General features: G+C 38.8%; 5 gene segments (V, D, J or C); all 5 read left to right on the forward strand.

Annotated features, from left to right (window-relative positions):
- Positions 1-961: 961 nt before the first annotated feature.
- On the forward strand, positions 962-1868 carry LOC128623394 (immunoglobulin heavy variable 1-3-like). The segment is given in 2 exon segments: positions 962-1336; positions 1423-1868. Coding segments are annotated over 2 exon segments (462 nt in total).
- A 3800-nt stretch (positions 1869-5668) lies between these two features.
- On the forward strand, positions 5669-8538 carry LOC128623401 (Ig heavy chain V region 914-like). The segment is given in 2 exon segments: positions 5669-8057; positions 8150-8538. Coding segments are annotated over 2 exon segments (411 nt in total).
- On the forward strand, positions 5809-6259 carry LOC128616837 (immunoglobulin heavy variable 1-3-like). The segment is given in 2 exon segments: positions 5809-5851; positions 5943-6259. Coding segments are annotated over 2 exon segments (360 nt in total).
- Positions 8539-13160: 4622 nt separating the features above from the next.
- Positions 13161-13636, forward strand: LOC128617347 (immunoglobulin heavy variable 3-43-like). The segment is given in 2 exon segments: positions 13161-13221; positions 13304-13636. Coding segments are annotated over 2 exon segments (369 nt in total).
- Positions 13637-16459: 2823 nt separating this feature from the next.
- On the forward strand, positions 16460-16961 carry LOC128616843 (Ig heavy chain V region 914-like). The segment is given in 2 exon segments: positions 16460-16547; positions 16651-16961. Coding segments are annotated over 2 exon segments (351 nt in total).
- Positions 16962-22560: the final 5599 nt, after the last annotated feature.

Genomic DNA, 22560 nt, shown 5'->3' on the forward strand with positions numbered 1-22560 from the left:
AATCACTGCTATCATTGGTAAATACTTTTGTAGTAGTAAGAGGTTAAGGCTGTTCTCCTGCACACATCTCCTGCAGTTGTGTGAGAGCTCCTGACTGACAACTTGGTATCAAATTAAGCCGTGCAGCTGCATTCTGCTTAAATTACAGGGATCTGATGCCACACAGTGGTAGACCTGTCAGGAGTAAGTAGCCCAATCTTACACAGGACTGAACACACAACTGAGTGTTCACCACGGAGAGAAATGGTCAGAGCTTCATACTGTTGTAAAGTAGAAACCTACACCACTGAACCAGGTTATAAATATGTAACAAGATAGTAAGGATAGTAAGAATGGGCATTTTGTCCTGGTCTTCTTTCCCCCTTTTTACACTAGATGGCAGCAGTGAGCAGCAGATTGTGGGACATTCAGATCTATAGATTTTGGGCCTGATTTATCAGATTTATTTAGTAAAGTTGTTTAAGTTGTGTGTAAATGTTTGTCTAAGCCAAATCGAAAATTGTCTGCCCAATGAAAAAAAAAAAATTCCAGAAAGGCTTATTTTCTTCATACTTGCATGGATACGTTGACCGCACATTTCCATATGCTCTACTGGAAGGAGAAAGGGCAATATTGCACTTCAGTTTTAATCTGTTTTTGCAAGTCCAACACATGGTTACCATTTATGAGTGGGTAAATTTACATTCCCGGTGATTAAACTCTCCCTTTCACTAACTTGTTGCTTATTACCTCCTTAGTTTCCTGCATAAATGATTTTGCAGTTTGTAACTTACATTGTGTCTTTACATTTCTTATATTCTCTTGCACTCTAGCAGGTCTTATTGCCCACATCCATAAATGAACTGTTTATGATATGTTGAAGAGGTGATTTATATGTGTACATACATAGAAAAGTGAAAGGATGGAGCTCATTTTGGGTTCATTTAGACTATTTCGAGAGATGATACTATGAGATGATAGGGGGCGCTGTTGTACTTTGTATCTGCATACCTTTATATTATTTCTGCTTTTCAATTTAAGTTCATATAAGGTGCCATCAGCTATTTCAGCATTTTACCTCCCTGACATCATCATGAAATAAATTAATAGTAAGAGAAAATAAAGTAATGAAACCATTTCTATAAACATTTCTCCATTTGCTGTATTTCATAATGCCTTTATTCCTGAGAAAATTACTTGTTCAGTTCTCTCCATGAGTATGTCGTCATGATGCAAATGTGTGTCGAAGTAGTATTTATGTGCAGCCGAGCTGAGCGGAGCAGTCGATTCTCATCAATGCTCACCATGAAGATCCCACTCTCCTTATTCGTGCTCCTAATCAGCCTGTGTGTCCACTGTGAGTTGTTCTGCTGATTAAAAAAAAAAGTACAGTTTCAATGCTGATATTTTAATTGTCTTTTGTTCATAACCTCTCTCTACTAGGTGTGAAAAGCCAGAGTTTGGAGTCTATTCCTAGTCACGCAGTACTGAGTAAGCCTGGTGGAACTGTCAGCCTCTCTTGTAAGGCTATAGGATATAATTTTGGAGATTATGGCATGAGCTGGATACGACAGCCTCGTGGAAAGCCCTTACAGTGGATTGGGCACATCAATACTGCAAGTGGAGAAACATTCTACAGTAAAAGTCTTGAAGGAAGAATTGAAATAACAAAGGATAACAGTAAAGGCATTTCATACTTCAAGTTGTCTGGCCTGACTGTAGAAGACACAGCTGTGTATCACTGTGCCCGAAAACACAGTGACACAAACAGATGACAAGGATGTACAAAAAGTTCAGTTCCTGAATTTGATATACGTCTGTCTTCCTGAATACAGTGGGCAGACAATGTCAAAATATAACCTCGAAATATTATAGTGTAAAGGCAGGGAATAAAATTATATAAATAAACCCTGAATGCCCAAAGTACTCCTTCACACAAATAGCTTAAGAAAATATACAGAACATTAATCCTACAATTACTACTACAGTGTAGCTAATATGCTATGATGCCTACTGTAGGTTCTGGTACTAGACTATACCACAGTGCTGCTCTCAAATCTGATTGGTCAGAAGTTATTTCATTGTCTATACTGGCAGCTGTGACAGTAGCGCCAGCTGCAAATCATAGGTTTTTATTAATGTGCACATTCTGCTATGTCATTATTTTTACAGTGCTTGCGATCACAACAAAGTCATCAGGACAGATTATTTTGTGCTTTCAAGTTTTTCAGTGACGTGACGTGCTACCCTTTTTATTTTTAAAGAGGAGGATAGTGATGGAGTGACTATTTATACTACAACAAGAAATAACAGGTACAAACTTATCATTAAATGTAACTATAAACTGAAAAAAGTATAATGCAACATTTACTAAATAAAAAAAATGCAGTAATTCAAGCTGCTGTGATATAAAGGGAATAAAATACTTTAGGACTTCATCATGAAATGCATGATAAATAAGAAAAAAAAAAGTAACGCAGACATTTTTACATAGAAAAGATGTACTGTGTCTCATAGTGCCTTCGTTTCTGACAAAATCCCAGTATTATGATGATCACAGGCCTCTGACCAACAGAATCACTGCCCCCTGTTCTCTTTCCTGATCATGATGTCATGATGCAAATCCAGAGTGCTGTGTGTCCATGCAGTATTTATGTGCAGCTGAGTTGAGTGGAGCAGTTCAGTCTAAACAACACTCACCATGAAGATCCCACTCTCTTTATTCCTGCTACTAATCAGCCTGAGTGAGCTCTCAGCTGAAACCTGTGATCCACTCTTTTATCTGGATGTGTCTGTATTAAAACTTGATTAATTGAATATTTTACTTGCTTCAGCGGGCAATGGCGTAACAAGCCAACACAGGGTCCCCATGCAAGACTATCAAGCCATTGAGCTCCTCAGATAATTACAAAAAAAAAAAAAATACATTTCAGTTTAGAAAAAGAACGCTTGGCAGAATCCACTGTCACTGGGACTGTCAGAAAAAAGCATTAAAACAGTGTAGACTTCTCCGAAACTTGCAGTGATGCAACTGTTATCAATGAGCAGCATCTTCGTTAGCTCTTGGACTGTTTTCATTTTTGAAATACAATCTTTTAAGCAGGCACGGAAAGACAACAATTGCATTGGAAAATCGGAAGTTATGTCATCTCTGTAAATATCCACTATGGCATCACTATTTAACTCAAATTCAACTAGGTTATGTTTTGCACATACTATGCATGTTCGCAATTACTAGTAATGTCCCAGAATCCCCAGTGCCGTTTTAAAAAAAAAAAAAAAATCAAACCAAAATCCATCAATCCTTATTTAAAAAACTTCTTGTAATTATAACTATAGTTTGTTTGAATAGTTTTATAGAAATACATATATATTATAATTGTTTTCTGGTACTGTGTAATACACTCGGGTAATGACGTCAAAGACACACCATCAAGCAGAAGATTGATACACATACATTAATTTTAATCTCCATTCGCCAGGCATTGCTTCGGGGTGTGTGGGTATACTAACGTAAACGCATGTCCTGCTTACAGATGATAGGGCCTGTATCTAAGTACTTGTGAACTTCATGGGCCCCTAGGGGGCCCGGGCCCTGATGCATTTGCATTACCTGCTTACTGATTGTTACGCCCTTGTCGGCCGGTGTGAAATGTCAAAGTCTTGAGTCATTACAAACTACAGTGCAGAAGAAACCATCTCTCCTGCAGAGGATCTTGGATTTACTTTTGGAAGCTATGACATCCACTGGATCAGACAACAGGAGAACAAACCACTGGTCTAGATGGGACTTAGTTGGTCATAACTAGGCAAAATCTTTTGAAGGGAGAACAGAAATCACCAGAGATAATTCCAACAGCATGGTGTATCTGAAACTCTCTTGTGTGACAGCAGAGGACACAGCTGTGTATGACTGCACACAGGAAACAGAAATAGCAGAAATATGAGGAAACACTGTACAAAAACATTAGGGGTGCTGCTGATTCATTTCATTCAGCTTATATGTTTAAGAGATCAAACGTCTGTTCTATTTAAATTAGGGATCTCTGAGCAGCATTATTTAAATAAAGTTTTTGAGAATATAAACAAGAATATTGTGGTGTAAATTATCACACACACTTAAAGGGAGATAGACTGGTATTTTTTTGTAAGTGTTTCAAATCCACAAGGGCCACATTAATTCATCCACTGACTGTTTCCTCTAAATAGCAAACGTGGTAAATAGAAGAAGTTACATGTGTTGTCCGTACCTGCGTGAAGTTGCCCCCCTGCCCACCAACGCAAAACGTCAGCAAAATAGTCTCGTTTGTGCTTCGTTTGTGCTGATAATATTTTCGTTTGTGCTGCTTCCGTTTTTAAAATATTAGGCATTTAATTATGCTGCGGTGACGTCACCAGCCCCCCACACGCAGGCGTTGTAGGTCCTTTTGTGTAATTTGTATTTGGTTATGTTACGCCTCGCCGACAGATGGCACTGCGGCGCGGCTTCTGAGTGCGCGCATGCACGTGACTGAACTGTATGAAATGTTTTGGTTCGTTCTCTTCCTGTTCAGGAACTGGCTTATGTTTGAGGGTGTGTCTTTATTTCCCCAAGTGTCTATGCTTTAGTTTAATTATGTTGGTTATTTAAACCCCTCGTGTTGCTGTGCACGTCGCGTAGTGTTATAGCTATGTGTTAACGTAGTAGCGTGCATGTGCAGCATGCTAGCGGACGTAGCTTCGCGTTTATTCTCGTGCAATGCCTAGACTGTAGTCTCATGGTTAATAGTTAATCTTATTCAGCATAGACCGTGCTCCCTGTGTTTGGTTTGGTTTGTTTATTTGTTAATAAAGGCCTTGCTCCTGTGCTTATTTCCTGTTAACCGACTCCTGTTACAGGTTAAACAGTGTGTAATTAGTATTCCTACTTTTAGTTTCTCTAACATCAAGAAATAAATGCATAGCCAGAGAAAAATAATGCAGCCATTTCTACAGCTCTAAATACGTTAAAAAATTAAATAAAACAGTGTCCGTCTTATATCTTAAATCCGCCTTATATCTTAAATCCATCTTATAATGGATTTGTCTGAGCCAATTGTTAAATTCATTTTAATTCACCAGACTCTGAAAATACTGATAGAATAGTAAAGAGCGCTATGGTGCATTGTGTCTCCCAGAAATCTCACTTCCAATTCTGCACAATTTCTCATGTGATAATGTGAGACATTGAGCACTGAGGTTTATAGTGGTCTTATAGTAGTCAAATTCCCACAGATGACCAAAGTCTGTGATTATTGAGTGCATATACTACATACACCAAGACTGAAAATAAATAATTGAATGAAGCTTTAATTTTTAGTTTTCTGCCATGGAAAAAATCTTCAGGATGGAGAGCTTTGCTCTTTGCAGTTTTTGGGTAAAAAAGCTGCATTAAAAAAAAAAAAAAAAAAAAATCAACTTTATGGTGGTATCTGTGACTGCTTCATCCCACCACCCTGTCAGTGCTTATTTTCCTGTAACAGTACCCTTGCTGTGTTTTATTCCTTACCTGTTTGTTTATAGCTTCTATACCTGTTTATCTATAGCTTTTTATAAGCTTCTGATTTATTAAAACAAAATCAAAGAGGACTGATCTATATATTTAAAATAGACATCACACAATATCACAAATGATTATATATTTAAAATGACAGCTTAGACATGTTGAAGAGATGGGGAGGTTTTCTCATATAAAAGAAGCCATCAAATTTCCTCTAAGATAAGGAGTGTCTCTATGCAAATGTCCTTCCCTGTAATATATTTAAGAGGTGAAGACCAAGAGATTTGACTTATTCTGCGTCAACACACACCATGATCTCTGCATCCCTACTGCTGCTGCTGGCAGCCGTACACTGTAAGTGTTTTTACATTTTACATTTAGTACAGTTTTGGTTATATATAGCTTTTTTTGTTTTTACAACATTAAAATAATTTTTCTTTAACAGGTGTTCACTGTGTTGAGCTGATCCAGCCCGGATCCACAGTATTAACCACTGGTCAGTCAATGACTCTGACCTGTAAAGTGTCTGGATATTCATTAACTGATAGCAACTACTGTACACACTGGATACGACAACCTGCAGGAAAAGCTCTGGAGTGGGTCGGAGAGATATGTGGTAGCGGTAACACTTACTACAGTGAGAAACTGAAAAGCAGGTTTCAGGTTTCCAGAGACACGTCCAGCAGCACAGTAACATTAACAGGGCAGAACATGCAGACTGAAGACACAGCTGTGTATTACTGCGCTCGTCAACCACAGTGAGACAGATCAACAACATCCCCGTACAAAAACACCTCATACAAAGTCCTTTTAGAACTTTTCCAACCAAGTCTAAATGGTAAACAAACAAATAAATAAATAAATTACCCAAATGACACCTAATAGGTTAAATTAAATCATTTTATGAGTAGTTTGTAGTATAGATTTAAACAGTATGCCATCAAAACCATAATCTCTAATGTTGCTGCATGTTCTACACACAGTCAAAAGTTTTTGACCTACTTGATTTTATGTTTTAGATTTTACCAACATAAAGTTAATTATTTTTCTTTAGCATCCTTACGTGTTTTATTCCTCTTATACCACTGCAGTGTACTCACAATTACAATGTTGTATTGATTAAAGAATGACACATCATACATTTTATCCATTTATAATCACATTTATTGTTGTGGAACATTCAAAAGATACATTATACATTGTACATTTTACATTATAACAAGGGGCGTCACTAGACCTTTTAAAAACAAGCTCCAGTAAAATGTTCCTAATAAATCATTTTCTGATGAGGTAGATTTCAGTAGATATGATCTGAAAATAGGCTTTCCTGTTCATTGATTGTTATCATTTACATGATTTGAATTATGTAAAACATGAAGGCTGATTGTAATGGCATCTGAAGCAAAAATATTCTGCACATCCTCTTTGATCATATGCCCTGCACCGTCGCTGTGTTGCTCCTCCCTTTACTTAATACATAATACGACATTGTAGCTGATGAGAGGTAACTACCAGGCTACACTTATGGCTGTGTTAACGAGTAGTATATGAATTTGTATTTAGTTGAATAATGCCATCCCATTTTCCACATCTAATTTATTTGGCACAGATTTGATTGACAACGTTAACTTGTTAACTACTGAAAGAATGCTTGTTTATCTCTTCTACTTTGGGATTCTGCCACAAACTATGTGATTTAGTCATCATCAGTGAAAGCTTTTTGTACTGATTTTAGATTGTTCAGGTCCAAGAGGTGTGTGTGATTAGTGATGGAGATAAACTCTGCAGGACAGTGCAGTGGCCCTCCAGGAATCTGAATTACCCATCTCTGGTTTCTAAGCTAATTTTGGTTTCAGTGGTCTCTTCTAGTATATTGTCTGGTATTTGTATAAACAAAACATAATGAATTTGTTTTTAGGACTCTGATAGACTAGGATTGGAGAGGGTGGATTTTAAATGTAATGAAAATGTGTTATGGGATTTCAGGTGGCGGGTGGAGACTCCTTCCATAAATGTTAAATAAATATAGCCTTACAGAAAATGTCACAGTGTCAACAATTACCCACATATTTAAAATCCATTGTGGATTTAAATGGAGCATTGCCAAACAAGTTTCTGCACAAGTTGTTACAACAGAAACAATACTGCATTTGAATGAGCTGATTAATAAAAAACCTAAAATGAATCAACAAATCAAAATTGAGGATTCAGTGCAGTGGTATGATGTCATTCAACTGTGTGAGTCTTTATTTTATTGAAAACATTAGCTGGTAAACAAAACTTCTATTTTAATTAAAAACAAACAAACAAACAAACAAACAAAAAAAACAACACATGTTCTCGATGAGAGGAATCTCCTCATCATGATTTAAAAACTTTTTAAATACGTTCTCCTCCAATCATCACCAGATATGCAAATACAAGCGTCAGGGTTGGATATCACTCTATTTATGAGATGTGATGGACTCTGTTAAACTTTGGAGAACAGAGAAGACCCCAGTACAAACAACACACACCATGTTCTCTACATCTCTACTGCTCATGCTGGCAGCTGCTTCCTGTGAGTGCTTATCAAATTCATTCATTTACTACAATAACAATAAATGTGCAGCATATATTGTGTGAGATATCACCATGTGTTTTCCTCCACAGATGTGCATGGTGTTGAACTGACTCAGCCTGCTTCCATGACAGTCCAGCCAGGCCAGAGTCTCTCCATCAACTGCAAGGTTTCATATTCAGTTACCAGCTATGATACAGCTTGGATCCGACAACCTGCAGGAAAAGCTCTGGAGTGGATTAGCTACATCAGTAGTGGTGGGAGTACATATTACAATGACAAACTGAAAAATAAGTTCAGCATCTCTAGAGACACTGCTACTAACACAATAACGATTCGAGGACAGAATCTGCAAACTGAAGACACAGCTGTGTATTACTGCGCAAGTGGCACAGTGACATAGAATAGTGGATTCCCCTTACAAAAACTTTGAGACATGTTAGAGACATCCTCTCAGTGTGACTAATAAACCATCTCATTCAAACTTTTACTTTCTTCCACTGGAATTAAGTTGTAATTGCTTGTCATTTTTAAACACAGTCATTTTTAAATCAAATAAACATTCTCCAAAGACCATTGAACCATTATTATTCTTTTCATTGTATAGAATATTTAATAAACAATTGTAATATGTTTAGTCAGTCGGCTCAAGAATAATACAGTTTGTTCCCAGCAGTGTGTTGTGTTTAACACACAGTCTGTTCTCATAGTTTGAGGTGCAATATTTGAAACAACTGAAGGACGCAGCAGAGCTCAACAAATCAAATTAATAGGCATGCCAGTCCCAATACACACCGCTAGTCTCAAGCAGATTTCCTGCAAGATTTCTAAAAACAAACCTCCTATTTGTATTAGTATCTGTTCAGATCACATTATCTGTTCATTACAAATAATTTATTCACATCCCTACATCCCTACTCCTCACACAAACCTTCACCATATCAACAATGTTACATGATTTTGCTTTATTTTCATTTTTAAAGCCATTCATGTTGAGCATCCATTATATAAGTCCCTGTGTAAATTGTATAGAAAATAAAACACATTAGAGCGAGCGTCTCTCTGTAAACCTTGCAGTTGGAACTACTGTCAGAGCCGCTGTTATAGAAATGTAACACCTTCTGACCACAGCACCTACTACTTTATTAAGAAATGTTCATTTTGGATGATTGTTCAAATATTTACTTGTTTTTTTTTATGCTTATTTAGTGTCCATTGCATTTTCACAAAATGAAAATGTTAGGGTTTAATCACTTGAGCACAGGGATACATTAGTGTTTTATTTCAGGCTAATTTTTAAAAGAATTCAGTTTTCAAAGAGAAAGATCTTTAACTAATAAACTAGTAACCCTGAGTCTTCAAGTTCATGTAACCATTGATAACTCATTTTATGCAATGTCTCTTACAGTAGGGAGGGGTGTGTGTGTGTGTGTGTGTGTGTGTGTGTCTGAGGAGGAGGAGGAGGAGGACAGCAGCTGAGCACCTCTTGGAGTTTCAGTGGCCCACCGGCGGATTTTTAACATCCTTTCATGCAATGTTATTCGGAGAATTTTGCCATTTACACAGCTGTACGTAGTACATATATACTCATGCAATATACCATTGGAAAGCTACGAATCTTGTGATGTGATTGGTGCATACCATTTAAAGATTCAATCACAACAGCATCTACAATCAAGACCACCATAATATAAACAACACCAAATGGAGTTGACTCACCTTTGAAGCCAGATAGCAGTCTACTGAACAATAACATCCTGACAATAACAGTCTTGTTACACTGCCAGTGGTCCAAACAATCCAATTATGTAAAAAATATTTAGTCCAAAACATATTTTACATCAATAAATCAACAAGAATGGCTGCTGCGTCGTTCCAAATCATCTCAGAAGACCTCCTGTTTCTCCTTCTCTACGCAGTGTGTGAGTGAACACACCTAAATGCCAGAGCTCAAAATGGCCTCTGGGGTCAGACCTATCAAATGACACCTCATTTGAACCAAGGGAGCTTCTATATCCTGTCTCCAGGCTTCACAATCCAATGAGAGTCTGTGCTTCAGCAAGCTCCTTACCCCTTTCCTATGTGAAAACCGTGAGCTGCGTAATGGAAGATGTGGCGATAACTTATAGATTATGTAGCCAGTGAACTGCTGAAAAGAATGATATCTTGCTTCACGGGTGTGTTTCAACACTTCAGCTTAAAAGTCCCTGCGGAACAAGCTCTGTAAACAATGGCACATGAGCACATAAAAGTTCACAAAGGATTCAATTATGACTGTACATATGAAAATACATATAAATATACATTTTGTATATTGCTGGATATGTGATATGATAATTATAAGAAAAATAAAGAGTAGCAGCCTTTTAATCCTACTTATGTGTACATGGTTTCCATGGGCCCTTTGGAGGCTCCAAAAGGTTTTGGTAGAAAAACAAATGGACATACCCTTATAAACCACATGTAAAATATTAATTTTATTTGGTATTGTTATCCAGTTTGAACTTGGACTAGGAAAGGCTTCATGCTGTCTTCACTGTGTTTTCCAACTAATAGTTCTCAGCTCCCTTTTGTTTCAGTGTGTTCAAACCTCTATTACTCAGTACCAGTACTTACTGTGATTCTGACTCATGGAGACAAAACTTCAGAGTGTCCCCATTCAAAAGAGACAAAAACCATGCATGTACTCCAAATGGTTCAAGTCAGCTTTCATTTAGTTTTGGGTATGCCTTGGATAGGCATTTTAGGCTAATCTTACAGGAACTTCATGCTGTATACAGTTAATCCATCATTAATAATATTAATAAATTAATATTAAATTAATATTAAATTAATGTTAAATTAATAATAATAATAAAACCTGCTTTTGTGCAGGTTGTTGAATCTGAGCTGTGTAAAGTGGATGTTGGTATCAGTGATAGAAGCTCCACACACTCAGCTCAGTACAAAACACACATCTGCAAGAAGAGAAACAAAGTGTAAATGTTTTTCACCTACAGAGGGCAGTAGCGCACTTCTACTGAGTTAAAACTCATGAAACTTGCTTTTAAAAGAAACAAATGAAATGAGAAAATGCACAAAAATTATCTCTCAGAACTAGGAGCAGAGGCATCCTCTAAATAACAACAGCAATATCACACCCAAACATATCAAGAAGAAGAAGAAAAAGAAGAAGAAGGGAATAGTTTCAGTGTGAAGCTGCTTAAGGATTTTAGATTTTTGCCATCTTGTCACTAGAGTTTACAATTATGTTTCATAATTTAAAAAACCTAATCTAGAATCTTATCCATCGTTTATTTCTAAGTCTCTAAAGGGTAGACTATACAAGAATGAAAAGGATTTGACTCGGTCATTTTCCATTGCACAGTTTGATTATATTATTAAATGTTGAGCCAAGTTTTAATGACACCAATAAATAAGTTTTAACTACATGCTGTTCTGAAAACACTGTAATATTTCACAGTGTGAGAGTGGCAAATATGGAAGCAGTTATTCACAGCATTTGTTTTAACACCCTCTCTTCTATATCTATAAAATAAAACTTAAAGATTTTCACATTACATTTACATTAACAATGTTTAGTAAATACTATAATATATTACAGTATACCCAATCTAATACAGTTTACTGTAGTAAATTCTAAAGTATACTACAGTATTTACTACATTTTATCAATTCACTATAGTTATTACTACAGTATGCTGAAGGATATTATTAACAAAGTGTATTAAACACTATAATGTAATACAGTACACTATAATTTACTACAGTTTACCACAGTAAATACTAAAATATACTACAGTATTTTTTCATGTGGGGAAGACCGAATATTCTCCTTTAGGATTTCTCTGGTACAGAACAAAATTCATGTTTCCCTCAATAATTACAAGTTGCACATTCCCTGAAGTAGCAAAGCAACCCCACACCATCACACTTCCACCACCATGCTTGACCATAAGTATGATATCTTTTTTGTGGAATTGTGTGTTTGTTTTACACCATATGTAACGGGAACCCTTTCTTCCAAACATTTCATCCTTGAACTCCACAGAACATTATACCAAAAATGGCAAAAGTCAGATGAGCCTCAATGTTCTTCTGTGGTTTTCACCTCGCCATTTTTCCATGGATGCCATATTTCCCTAGGGTGTTTCTGATAGTAGAGTCATGAACAGTGACCTTTATTGATGCAAAAGAGGCCTGTAATGCTTTTGATGTTGTCATCGGCTCATTTGTGACTTTCTGGATGAGTAGTTGCTGTGCTCTTGGAGGAATTGTGGAAGGTTGGCCACTACTGGGAAGGTTCACTACTGTGCAGAGTTTTTTCCCGCCATTTTGAGATAATGCCTCTCACTGTGGTTCTTTAGAGTCCCAGAGCCTTTGAAATAGCTTTGTAACCCTTCCCAAACTAATGTTCAATCACCTTCTTCATCAACATTTCTGGAATTTTTTCAATTTTGTCATAATGTGTTAATGGGTAAGACCTTTTAACCAACTTCATGCTGTTGAAAAAGTTCTATGAAGTGTTGATTTGATTGAACTGAGTTTGCAGTAATCAGGCCTGGTTGTGTCTAGTCCAGCTGAAACCCATTATAAATTAAGTGTTATAGATTTGGGGACTTAGTAACTACAGGGGCAAATACATTTTCACACAGGCACAGTTGGTATTGGATAACTTTTTTTGCTTCAATAAATAACATTATCATTTAAAAACTGTATTTTGTGTTTACTCAGGTTGCCTTTTTTGTCTTAGATTTTGTTCTCATTTCAGAACCAATTTAGTCCAAGATATACTCAAAAACATAAGAAATCAGAATGGGGCACATACTTTTTCACAGCACTGTATTTATTTGTTTATTTATTCAAATATAAAATACTCAAATTAACACAAAACATTCTTATTAGTAGTAATTATAACAAATAATTACACTATTTACCACATTAAATTGATATTAAATACATAGAGTCAAAATGGGATGTGACTGGGATTAACAGCTGCAGTGCTGCACTCAACACAGCTTCTCCGTAATATTTATGCAAATCTCCTCCTCCTTTTGTAATATTAGCACCGTGCTTATCTAGAGAAGAAGTGGTTCTCATTAATCCTCCTTCAACACAAACATGTTTGCTTCAGCTCCACTGCTGCTGCTGGCTCTCGCCCCCTGTGAGTGTTTGAATTATGCTTTATTACTTCATCTGATCCTTTCAGTTCCACGTGTGAACCTTTTCTTTTTCTCTTTTCACAGATGTGTTCTGTGCTACTGAGCTCATCCAGCCAGACTCAGTGGTTATAAAGCCAGGAGAGACTTTAACCATCACCTGTAGAGTGTCTGGAGCTTCTATCACTGATGGCAGCAGCCACGTTGAAACAGCTTGGATTCGACAGCCTGCAGGAAAATCTCTGGAATGGATCAACACCATTGATTATGATGGGGATATCTATGAGAAAGATTCACTCAAAGACAAGTTTGTTGTCTCTCGAGACATTTCCAGTAACACTCTGACCTTACGGGGACAGAACATGCAGACTGAAGACACAGCTGTGTATTACTGTGCTCGTGATCCACACTGACATGACAAGCTGCAGCGCTGCACAAAAACATCATATTCATAACAATTTAGTTCTATATTTAAATAATAACTAGCTACATTTAACTGACTGAGTAATGTCCACATCACACCTCAGTGCCTAGATATATGGATACATTTCAGTCATGAATGTACAGAAAATAAAGTAATTATAAAAAGTCATATGTGAAGAGAGAGAGAGCGAGAGGGAGAGAGAGATAGAGAGAGAGCGAGCGAGCGAGAGAGAGAGAGCGAGAGGGAGAGAGAGATAGAGAGAGAGCGAGCGAGAGAGAGAGAGAGAGCGAGCGAGAGAGAGGAGAGGAGAGAGAGAGAGAGAGAGAGAGAGAGAGAGAGAGAGAGAGAGAGAGAGAGAGAGCGCTGAATAGTCCTTCAGAATTTTTTTTTCTAATTAAACCAGTTGCTGACTAGTCACATAAATAGTTGAATAAAGTTCACCCAGAGTTTGTTAGGTTGTATACCTAAACAATTAGCATCCTCATGACCAAGAGCTATCAAAGTTCTGGAAAAATTTTAATCAAAGATTGATTTAAAAAAATATACACCAATTTTAATACATTTTTCAAATTACTTTGTACTTTAGCTTCAGATGAGACATTTTTATTTACAGCTAGAACATTTTAAAGTCTCTATAAAATGAGTTTTTGATATTCAGAGGTGGGTAAAGTAGACAAAATGGAGACTTTGGGTCTGTGGGTGCTTGGAGGATTGTGAAAGTAAGCAGAACATGCCAGTGCTTTGAAGGATGTGAATTGGAACAGAGTAATGTTATTTAATTGCGAACCTGTTTTTAGACGATTTAAACCTAACATGGTGAACAAATTATATTATAGAATTCAGGCAATTTTACTGGGGTTATCTCATACAGTGTAGCAAGTAATAATCTGGAAAGACCTTTGTAATATTACAGTCTAAAACTGGATTTAAAGAGAAGCAAATTAGTAAATGAATCACATGTAAATGAATCATACGTAAATGAATCACATGAAAATGTATCACTTGAATATGAATCACATGAAAATGAAGCTCATGAAAATGAATCACATGTAAATGAATCACATGAAAATTTATCACTTGAATATGAATCACATGAAAATGTATCACTTGAATATGAATCTCATGAATATGAATCTCATGAAAATGAATCACATGTATATATATATATATATATATATATATATATATATATATATATATATATATAGATAGATAGATATCACTTTGCTTGTATCTTTCTCATTTGTAAGTCTCTTTGGATAAAAGCGTCTGCTAAGTGAATAAATGTAAATGTAAATGTAATGTAAATGAATAATATGTAAATGAATCACATGTAAATGAATCACATGTAAATGAATCATATGAAAATGAATAAATAAATTAAAGACAAAGTAGACAAAATGTTTACCCAAATACAAGTAAAACTACTTATAATAATAATTAGGCTACTTAAGTAACAGTAAAATAAATAATGTTAATAATTACTTGACTAAGAGTAATAAAGTATCCAATGAGAAGACTACTCAAGTAACACGTTACTGGTTACTTCGGATCTGATTACAATGAAGGGAAAATCCTGAATCTCAGACTACATGGAGAACTGTGAGTCACACCTCTCCTTGAAAATCTGTTCTGTTTATATTATATAAAACCTGCGTTCAAGATGAAGCAGCATGTCCCAGTCCTGTGAGGGGTACAATAACACAGAACCTGTCATTTTCAACACAAAATCTAACATACCAAAAAAAAAAGCCCAACATTTTTCCAAAAAATATAATCAACAGTTGACTGTCTTTATTTTCTCAACATGTTAACAACACAAACTTGTCAGCATCTGCATTTAAACAATCAATAGAGAACCAAAGAACAAACTGTGAAACATAAGTGTAGAGAGAGAGTGTTTGTGTGTGTTAGTATGATTGTGTTAGTGTGTGTGTGTTTGTGTGTTTGTGTGTGTGTGTGTGTGTGTGTGTGTGTGTGTGTGTGTGTGCAATCACATGTGTTGCTGTCCTGTCTCTGTTGACACGCTTGCTTCTTCCCCCTCTTTGTCCATTATCTTCCAGGATCTAGCCTCTAAAAAAGTGGGCGGTTGTTGCGGACGCATTCAGACCACTGCAGTGTATCAGACACTTGCGACATAGATATGATCTTTTTTGTCTTGTGTAGCAAAATTACGAGTTAACACGTGCAATGTAATACATCACCCCCGTCAGAAGGAAAAGTACTCTTATGGCTGAGAGTACACATTGTTCACGTAAAACATTTAGTGTACACTACATAACCAGAATCATAAGAACTACAAGTTTCTAAAAGATTGACACAGTTATGCACCTTTACACGAGTAATATGTGATCACATTTGAAAAATTTGTGAGAGTTAACAGCATGTTATGCCCCGAAATTATACATGAGAATTCAAGTAAACACATGTGAGATCATGTGAATAATATGATCACCTGTGAAAAATGAACATGATCCAAGGTGGGAAAAAAGAGTCATTTGAAATAAATCACATGTAAAAAAAAAAAAATAAAACACACACACTTCAGGTGAAACAAATATTATAAAAATGAATCAATTGTTAATCCAAACAAAGGTTCTTCCAAAAAAAAAATGTTGAATAGAATGTTCTATTGGGAACATTCTGTTGTAGGGTTCTACACAGAACTTTATAATCATCCACTGATCTATACACTGAGCAGCCTGTGATTGTGGATTTAATACATCCATAGTGGTCATGGACACTCCCTATTCAAATAGAGTCAGGTATAAACAGCATGTTCTTGGCTGTTCTAGTTTCCAGGGAGCTCTGTGATAGATAACACTCCCGTACACTTTAAATCTGGGTGAAGCAGAACTCAGAGAAGGATGATTTTAGGACATTGTATTTTATTTGTGCTCATTTCATGTAAGTTTCAGATTTTTCATGTGATAATTACTTGGAAAATTAACCATTCTGTCCCGATAAGCAGTATAACATAACATTACCTAGTTATACTCTTCTCTTCCAGATTCTTATGGACAGTCCCTGACCTCCTCTGCTTCTGTGGTGAAGAGACCTGGAGAGTCAGTCACTCTGTCCTGTACTGTCTCCGGATTCTCAATGGGCAGCTACTGGATGAGCTGGATCCGTCAGAAACCAGGAAAAGGATTGGAGTGGATCGGGCACATTGACACTGGCACTGGCACAACATTCGCTCAGTCTCTGCAGGGCCAGTTCTCCATCACTAAAGACACCAATAAAAACATGCTGTACCTTGAAGTGAAGAGTCTGAAAGCTGAAGACACGGCTGTTTATTACTGTGCACGAGACTCACACTGACACAACAGACTCCAGAGCTGTACAAAAACTTACACAAGCACGTCCTCATGAGCTGTAAATATTCCCTCAGCAGGAAACTGAACCCCAGAGACATTTATTATAAACAACATCCATTCATTTTAGTGCTCAGTTTTATGTCTCCTTTTGTCTTACTCCATTAACAGTCAAAATTCCTCTGTAATATCCTCAGCCTTTTCTTTTATTATCTCTGGCTGGTGCTTAAAGCTGAAGACAAACATGAAAGCAACATTAATTATACACAAAGACATTAAATGATAAAACATTCAATTGCATTACATTTCATTTCTTGATGAAAACATAACTCATAAGAAATCTTTTTGCTAATTTATTTGATTAAATTTAATACATTTATTTGTCCCTTTAAGAATGTGTCTACACAGTTTTATAAATTGAAATGTTTGAAGAAAAAAGTAATTTCCATCAAATAATTGCATAAAAAGTTAAATTCTTTTTGTGGTCATTTTGAGTGTTTATTTTTTTTTTTTTCATTTTACAGAATATTTAATGACCAGGTCAAATAAATGTTTAGTTTGTGGATTTTGGAATAAAACAGCATGTCTCCCACAGTTTGTTGTGTTTAACACACAATCTGTTCTCACAGGTTGAGGTCCAATAATTTCGAAACACAGTAGGTGGCAGCAACTCTGTCCACTTCCCACAATGGACATTTATGGAGCTTCCTGATCCATTTGACGGATTTTTCGGTGCCCCTGAATATTTTCTGGTAGACTGTCAATTCTATTGCGCCAGCCTGTTAGACCCTAAGCCAGAGGAGAAGCAATGGCTCCGATTCATGTGGTCCCGGTTCTTTGGACCGGCCCGTCAATGGGTGCAGCTCAGACTGGATAAGCAGTGTAGGAACTTGGACAGTGTAGAACGATTCGGGAGTCCGGAGGAGAAATGTTTGAAGAAAAAAGTAATTTCCATCAAATAATTGCATAAAAAGTTAAATTCTTTTTGTGGTCATTTTGAGTGTTTATTTTTTTTTTTTTTCATTTTACAGAATATTTAATGACCAGGTCAAATAAATGTTTAATTTGTGGATTTTGGAATAAAACAGCATGTCTCCCACAGTTTGTTGTGTTTAACACACAATCTGTTCTCACAGGTTGAGGTCCAATAATTTCGAAACACAGTAGGTGGCAGTTCCAGTTTTGTTAGCATAGTGTGTGAATTGTGGCTCTGGCAGTTCTTCAACAAATAAACTAATAGGCATCCCAGTCCCAATAAACACCTCTAGTCTCAACCATATTTCCTGCAGGATTTCTAAAACAAACAAACAAACAAACAAACAAACAAACAAAAACATCCCCTTATTTGTATTAGTATCTGTTCAGAACACATTATCAGTTCATTACAAATAATGTATTCATATCCCTACATCCCTACTCCTCACACAAAACGTCACCATATCAACAATGCTGCACATTTTCTTTATTTTTATTTTTAAAGCCATTTATGTTGCGAGTCCATTATATACGTTCCTGTGTAAATTGCATAGAAACTATAACAAATTAGAACGGGTGTCTCTCTGTAAACCTTGCAGCTGGAACTACTGTCAGAGCCGCTGTTATAGAAATGTAATTAACACTTTCTGACCACAGCACCTACTACTTTATTGATGCAGACCCTTCACTTATGTCTGTTACATTAGGGAGATGTGTGTGTGTGTGTGTGTGTGTGTGTGTGTGGTGAGGAGGAGGAGAACAGCTGAGTAGTTTAAATCACTTCAGTTATATACCATATACAGTTAATCCATCATTAATAATATGTCAATCCATTCCTAAGCTTTTGTGCAGGTTGTTGAATCTGAGCTGTATAAAGTGGATGTTGGTATCAGTGATAGAAGCTCCACACACTCAGCTCAGTACAAAACACACATCTGCAAGAAGAGAAACAAAGTGTAAATGTTTTTGCACCTATAGAGGGCAGTAACTCACTTCTACTGAGGTAAAACTCACAAAACTTGCTTTTTAAGGAAACATTTTATGAAACTAGAAATGACACAAAGTATTATCTCTCAGAACTAGGAGCAGAGGCATCTACTAAATAACAACAATAATAACACACACATCAATTCAGATAGCTTACATTTAAATGATAACGTTCAGTGTATAAACATTGCCTAAAAAATATATGCAAATTTCAAGATTTGCATTAAGTATTCATGTTGAATGAAATTGTTCAGTTGCTAATTGAAGTAAAACATTCTGAGGTTATTTATTCATTATTTAAAATATGTTCATTAATAATTAACAACCATCTCTAAAGTGAAGGAAATGAATAAATCATAAGAACTTTGAAGGTTACTTGCAGGTAATCCAATTATTAAAAACAACCACTAAGCTGCACTGGCAAACTGTAAAATGTGACATCGCAGCCACTGCACCATACTACATCATTGTCACATGACCACCTGCACCTTTCTGTTTAACAAGCACTCATATATATATAGCCACTGTTTGTACTGCTTCCTGTCTATCTTGACCTTTATCCCTGTACCATCCATCCATCCATCCATCCGTCCATCTATACCGCTTATCCTTTTCAGAGTCACAGGGAACCTGGAGCCTATCCCAGGGAGCATCGGGCACAAGGCGGGGTACACCCTGGACAGAGTGCCAATCCCTGTACCATGTTTTGTTTCACAGTTTATGTTTAGCCTTAGCCACAGTATTTTGCCTAGTTGTCTTAGTGTCTTTGTTTGGTTGTTTGTTTATTAAACTGTTTGAAGATCTCTGCTTGTTTCCGAATTCAACTTTGTAACATGATACAACTACTAAGCTGAATTGGCAAACAGTAAAATGTAACATCGCTCTCATCCTTGGCACATGCAAAATCAGCCTGTGTGTCACGATTCCCTCTTGAAGCAGCGTGCTCTAAGCGCGATTGCGCGAGCACCTGCTTTTCCGTTGTTGACTGTAATGACATCTGGACACGTGTGTTTTGTTTATGTTTCTGTCATGTCTCCTCCCTGTTCTGTCATTGGCTGGGATTTCACATGGGTCTGAACTGCTCTCAGCTGCTAGCGGTTTAGACGCTGATCATGTCCGCATATATACCGCGCGCCTCCCAGCACACAACGCAGAAGAGTAATACTTTAGAGTTAGTTTAGCTCGTATCGTAGTCATGGTCCATGTTTAGAGTTAGTTCGCGCTGGATTATCCGCTTCCGGCCCCTCGTCATAGTTTGTTTCTTGTTTTGTTTATCGACCTAGATTCCTGCCTTGCCCCGTGTATGCCTGTTTGCCAATCGCCTGACCTCTTGCATGTTTGTGGATTACGTTTTGGATCACGTTTTGGATTTGTCTGCCTGTCTCTCTTTCTAATAAACAACTGTTAATCCAGCACTTTCATCCGTCCTATCTCTGCTCCGTCACGATTCGTGACAGAATCTTCCACCTAAACATGGATGCAGCAGGAGAACGGAGGAGATGCAGAACCCGGAAGTCGACGCCAACCGTCCCCGCTATGAACTCCGTCCACTTCCCACAATGGACATTTATGGAGCTTCCTGATCCATTTGACGGATTTTTCGGTGCCCCTGAATATTTTCTGGTAGACTGTCAATTCTATTGCGCCAGCCTGTTAGACCCTAAGCCAGAGGAGAAGCAATGGCTCCGATTCATGTGGTCCCGGTTCTTTGGACCGGCCCGTCAATGGGTGCAGCTCAGACTGGATAAGCAGTGTAGGAACTTGGACAGTGTAGAACGATTCGGGAGTCCGGAGGAGAAGGAGGAGCTAGAACAACTTCTCAGGGGGGTAAGTCTGGCAGGCGAACCTGCCCTGCCGTTTACCCACTACTACAGGCAAATTCATGCAGAGCTCAACTCTGAAATCCCAGTCAAGCCTCCAGTCCCCGAGGTCCCAGTCAAGCCTCCAGTCCCCGAGGTCCCAGTCAAGCCTCCAGTTCCCGAGGTCCAAGTCAAGCCTCCAGTCCCCGAGGTCCAATCAAGTCTCCAGTTCCTGAGGTTGAAGTCAAGTCTCCAGTCCCTAAGGTCCAAGTCCAAGTCAAGCCTCCAGGCTCTGAAGTCCAAGTCCAGCCTCCAGGCTCTGACGTCCAAGCCAAGTCTCAAGTCCCTGAAATCCAAGTCCAAGTCCAGCCTCCAGGCTCTGACGTCCAAGTCCAGCCTCCAGGCTCTGACGTCCAAGCCCAGCCAAGCTCTGCTCACGCCCCAGTCTGCTGACACGCACCGCCAAGTTCTGCTCACGCCCCAGTCTGCTGACACGCACCGCCAAGTTCTGCTCACGCCCCAGTCTGCTGACACGCACCGCCAAGTTCTGCTCACGCCACAGTCTGCTGACACGCACCGCCAAGTTCTGCTCATGCCACAGTCTGCTGACACGCACCGCCAAGTTCTGCTCATGCCACAGTCTGCTGACACGCACAGTCAAGTTCTGCTCATGCCACAGTCTGCTGACATGCACAGCCAAGCTCCGCCCATGCCCAAGGTTCACCTGGTGACCTCAGAGCCTCAGCCTCCCTGTTCAGCTGAGGTCGTCGCTCAGCCCTCCTGCTCCATGGCAAACATCGTTCCCCCCTTCTGCTTTGAGGAGACCCACGCTCCTCTCCCTGGCCGCACGGAGACCCACGCTCCTCTCCCTGGCCTTACAGGGGACGTCGCTCTGCCTTCATGCTCCGCCGAGGTCGTCGCTCAGCCTGCCTGCCCAGCTGCGGACGTCGCTCCGCTTTCATGCTCCGACGAGGACGTCGCTCTGCCTTCATGCTCTGCTGAGTACAGTGCTCTGTTTCCCTGCTCCGCCGAGGACGTCGCTCTGCCCTCATGCTCCGCCGAGGACGTCGCTCTGCCCTCATGCTCCGCCGAGGACGTCGCTCTGCCCTCATGCTCCGCCGAGGACGTCGCTCAGCCTCCCTGTTCAGCCGAGGACGTCGCTCAGCCTCCCTGTTCAGCCGAGGACGTCGCTCAGCCTCCCTGTTCAGCCGAGGACGTCGCTCAGCCTCCCTGTTCAGCCGAGGACGTCGCTCAGCCTCCCTGTTCAGCCGAGGACGTCGCTCCGCTTTCCTACACCGCCAAGAACACCGTGCAGTTTCCTGGCTCTGCTTGGGGCATTCAGCCCAGGGGGGCCGGGGCCGCCAATGAAGTGGGATGACTCATGGCACTCCGGGAGGAGTGCCTTTGGGGGGGGTTCTGTCACGATTCCCCCTTGAAGCAGCGTGCTCTAAGCGTGAATGCGCGAGCACCTGCTTTTCCGTTGTTGACTGTAATGACATCTGGACACGTGTGTTTTGCTTATGTTTCTGTCATGTCTCCTCCCTGTTCTGTCATTGGCTGGGATTTCACATGGGTCTGAATTGCTCTCAGCTGCTAGCGGTTTAGACGCTGATCATGTCCGCATATATTCCGCGTGCCTCCCAGCACACAACGCGGAAGATTAATACTTTAGAGTTAGTTTAGCTCGTATCATAGTCACGGTCCATGTTTAGAGTTAGTTCGCGCTGGATTATCCGCTTCCGGCCCCTCGTCATAGTTTGTTTCTTGTTTTGTTTATCGACCTAGATTCCTGCCTTGCCCCGTGTATGCCTGTTTGCCAATCGCCTGACCTCTTGCATGTTTGTG

Source organism: Ictalurus furcatus, chromosome 2 (genome assembly GCF_023375685.1).
Source record: "Ictalurus furcatus strain D&B chromosome 2, Billie_1.0, whole genome shotgun sequence".
Classification (NCBI taxonomy): Eukaryota; Metazoa; Chordata; class Actinopteri; order Siluriformes; family Ictaluridae; genus Ictalurus; species Ictalurus furcatus.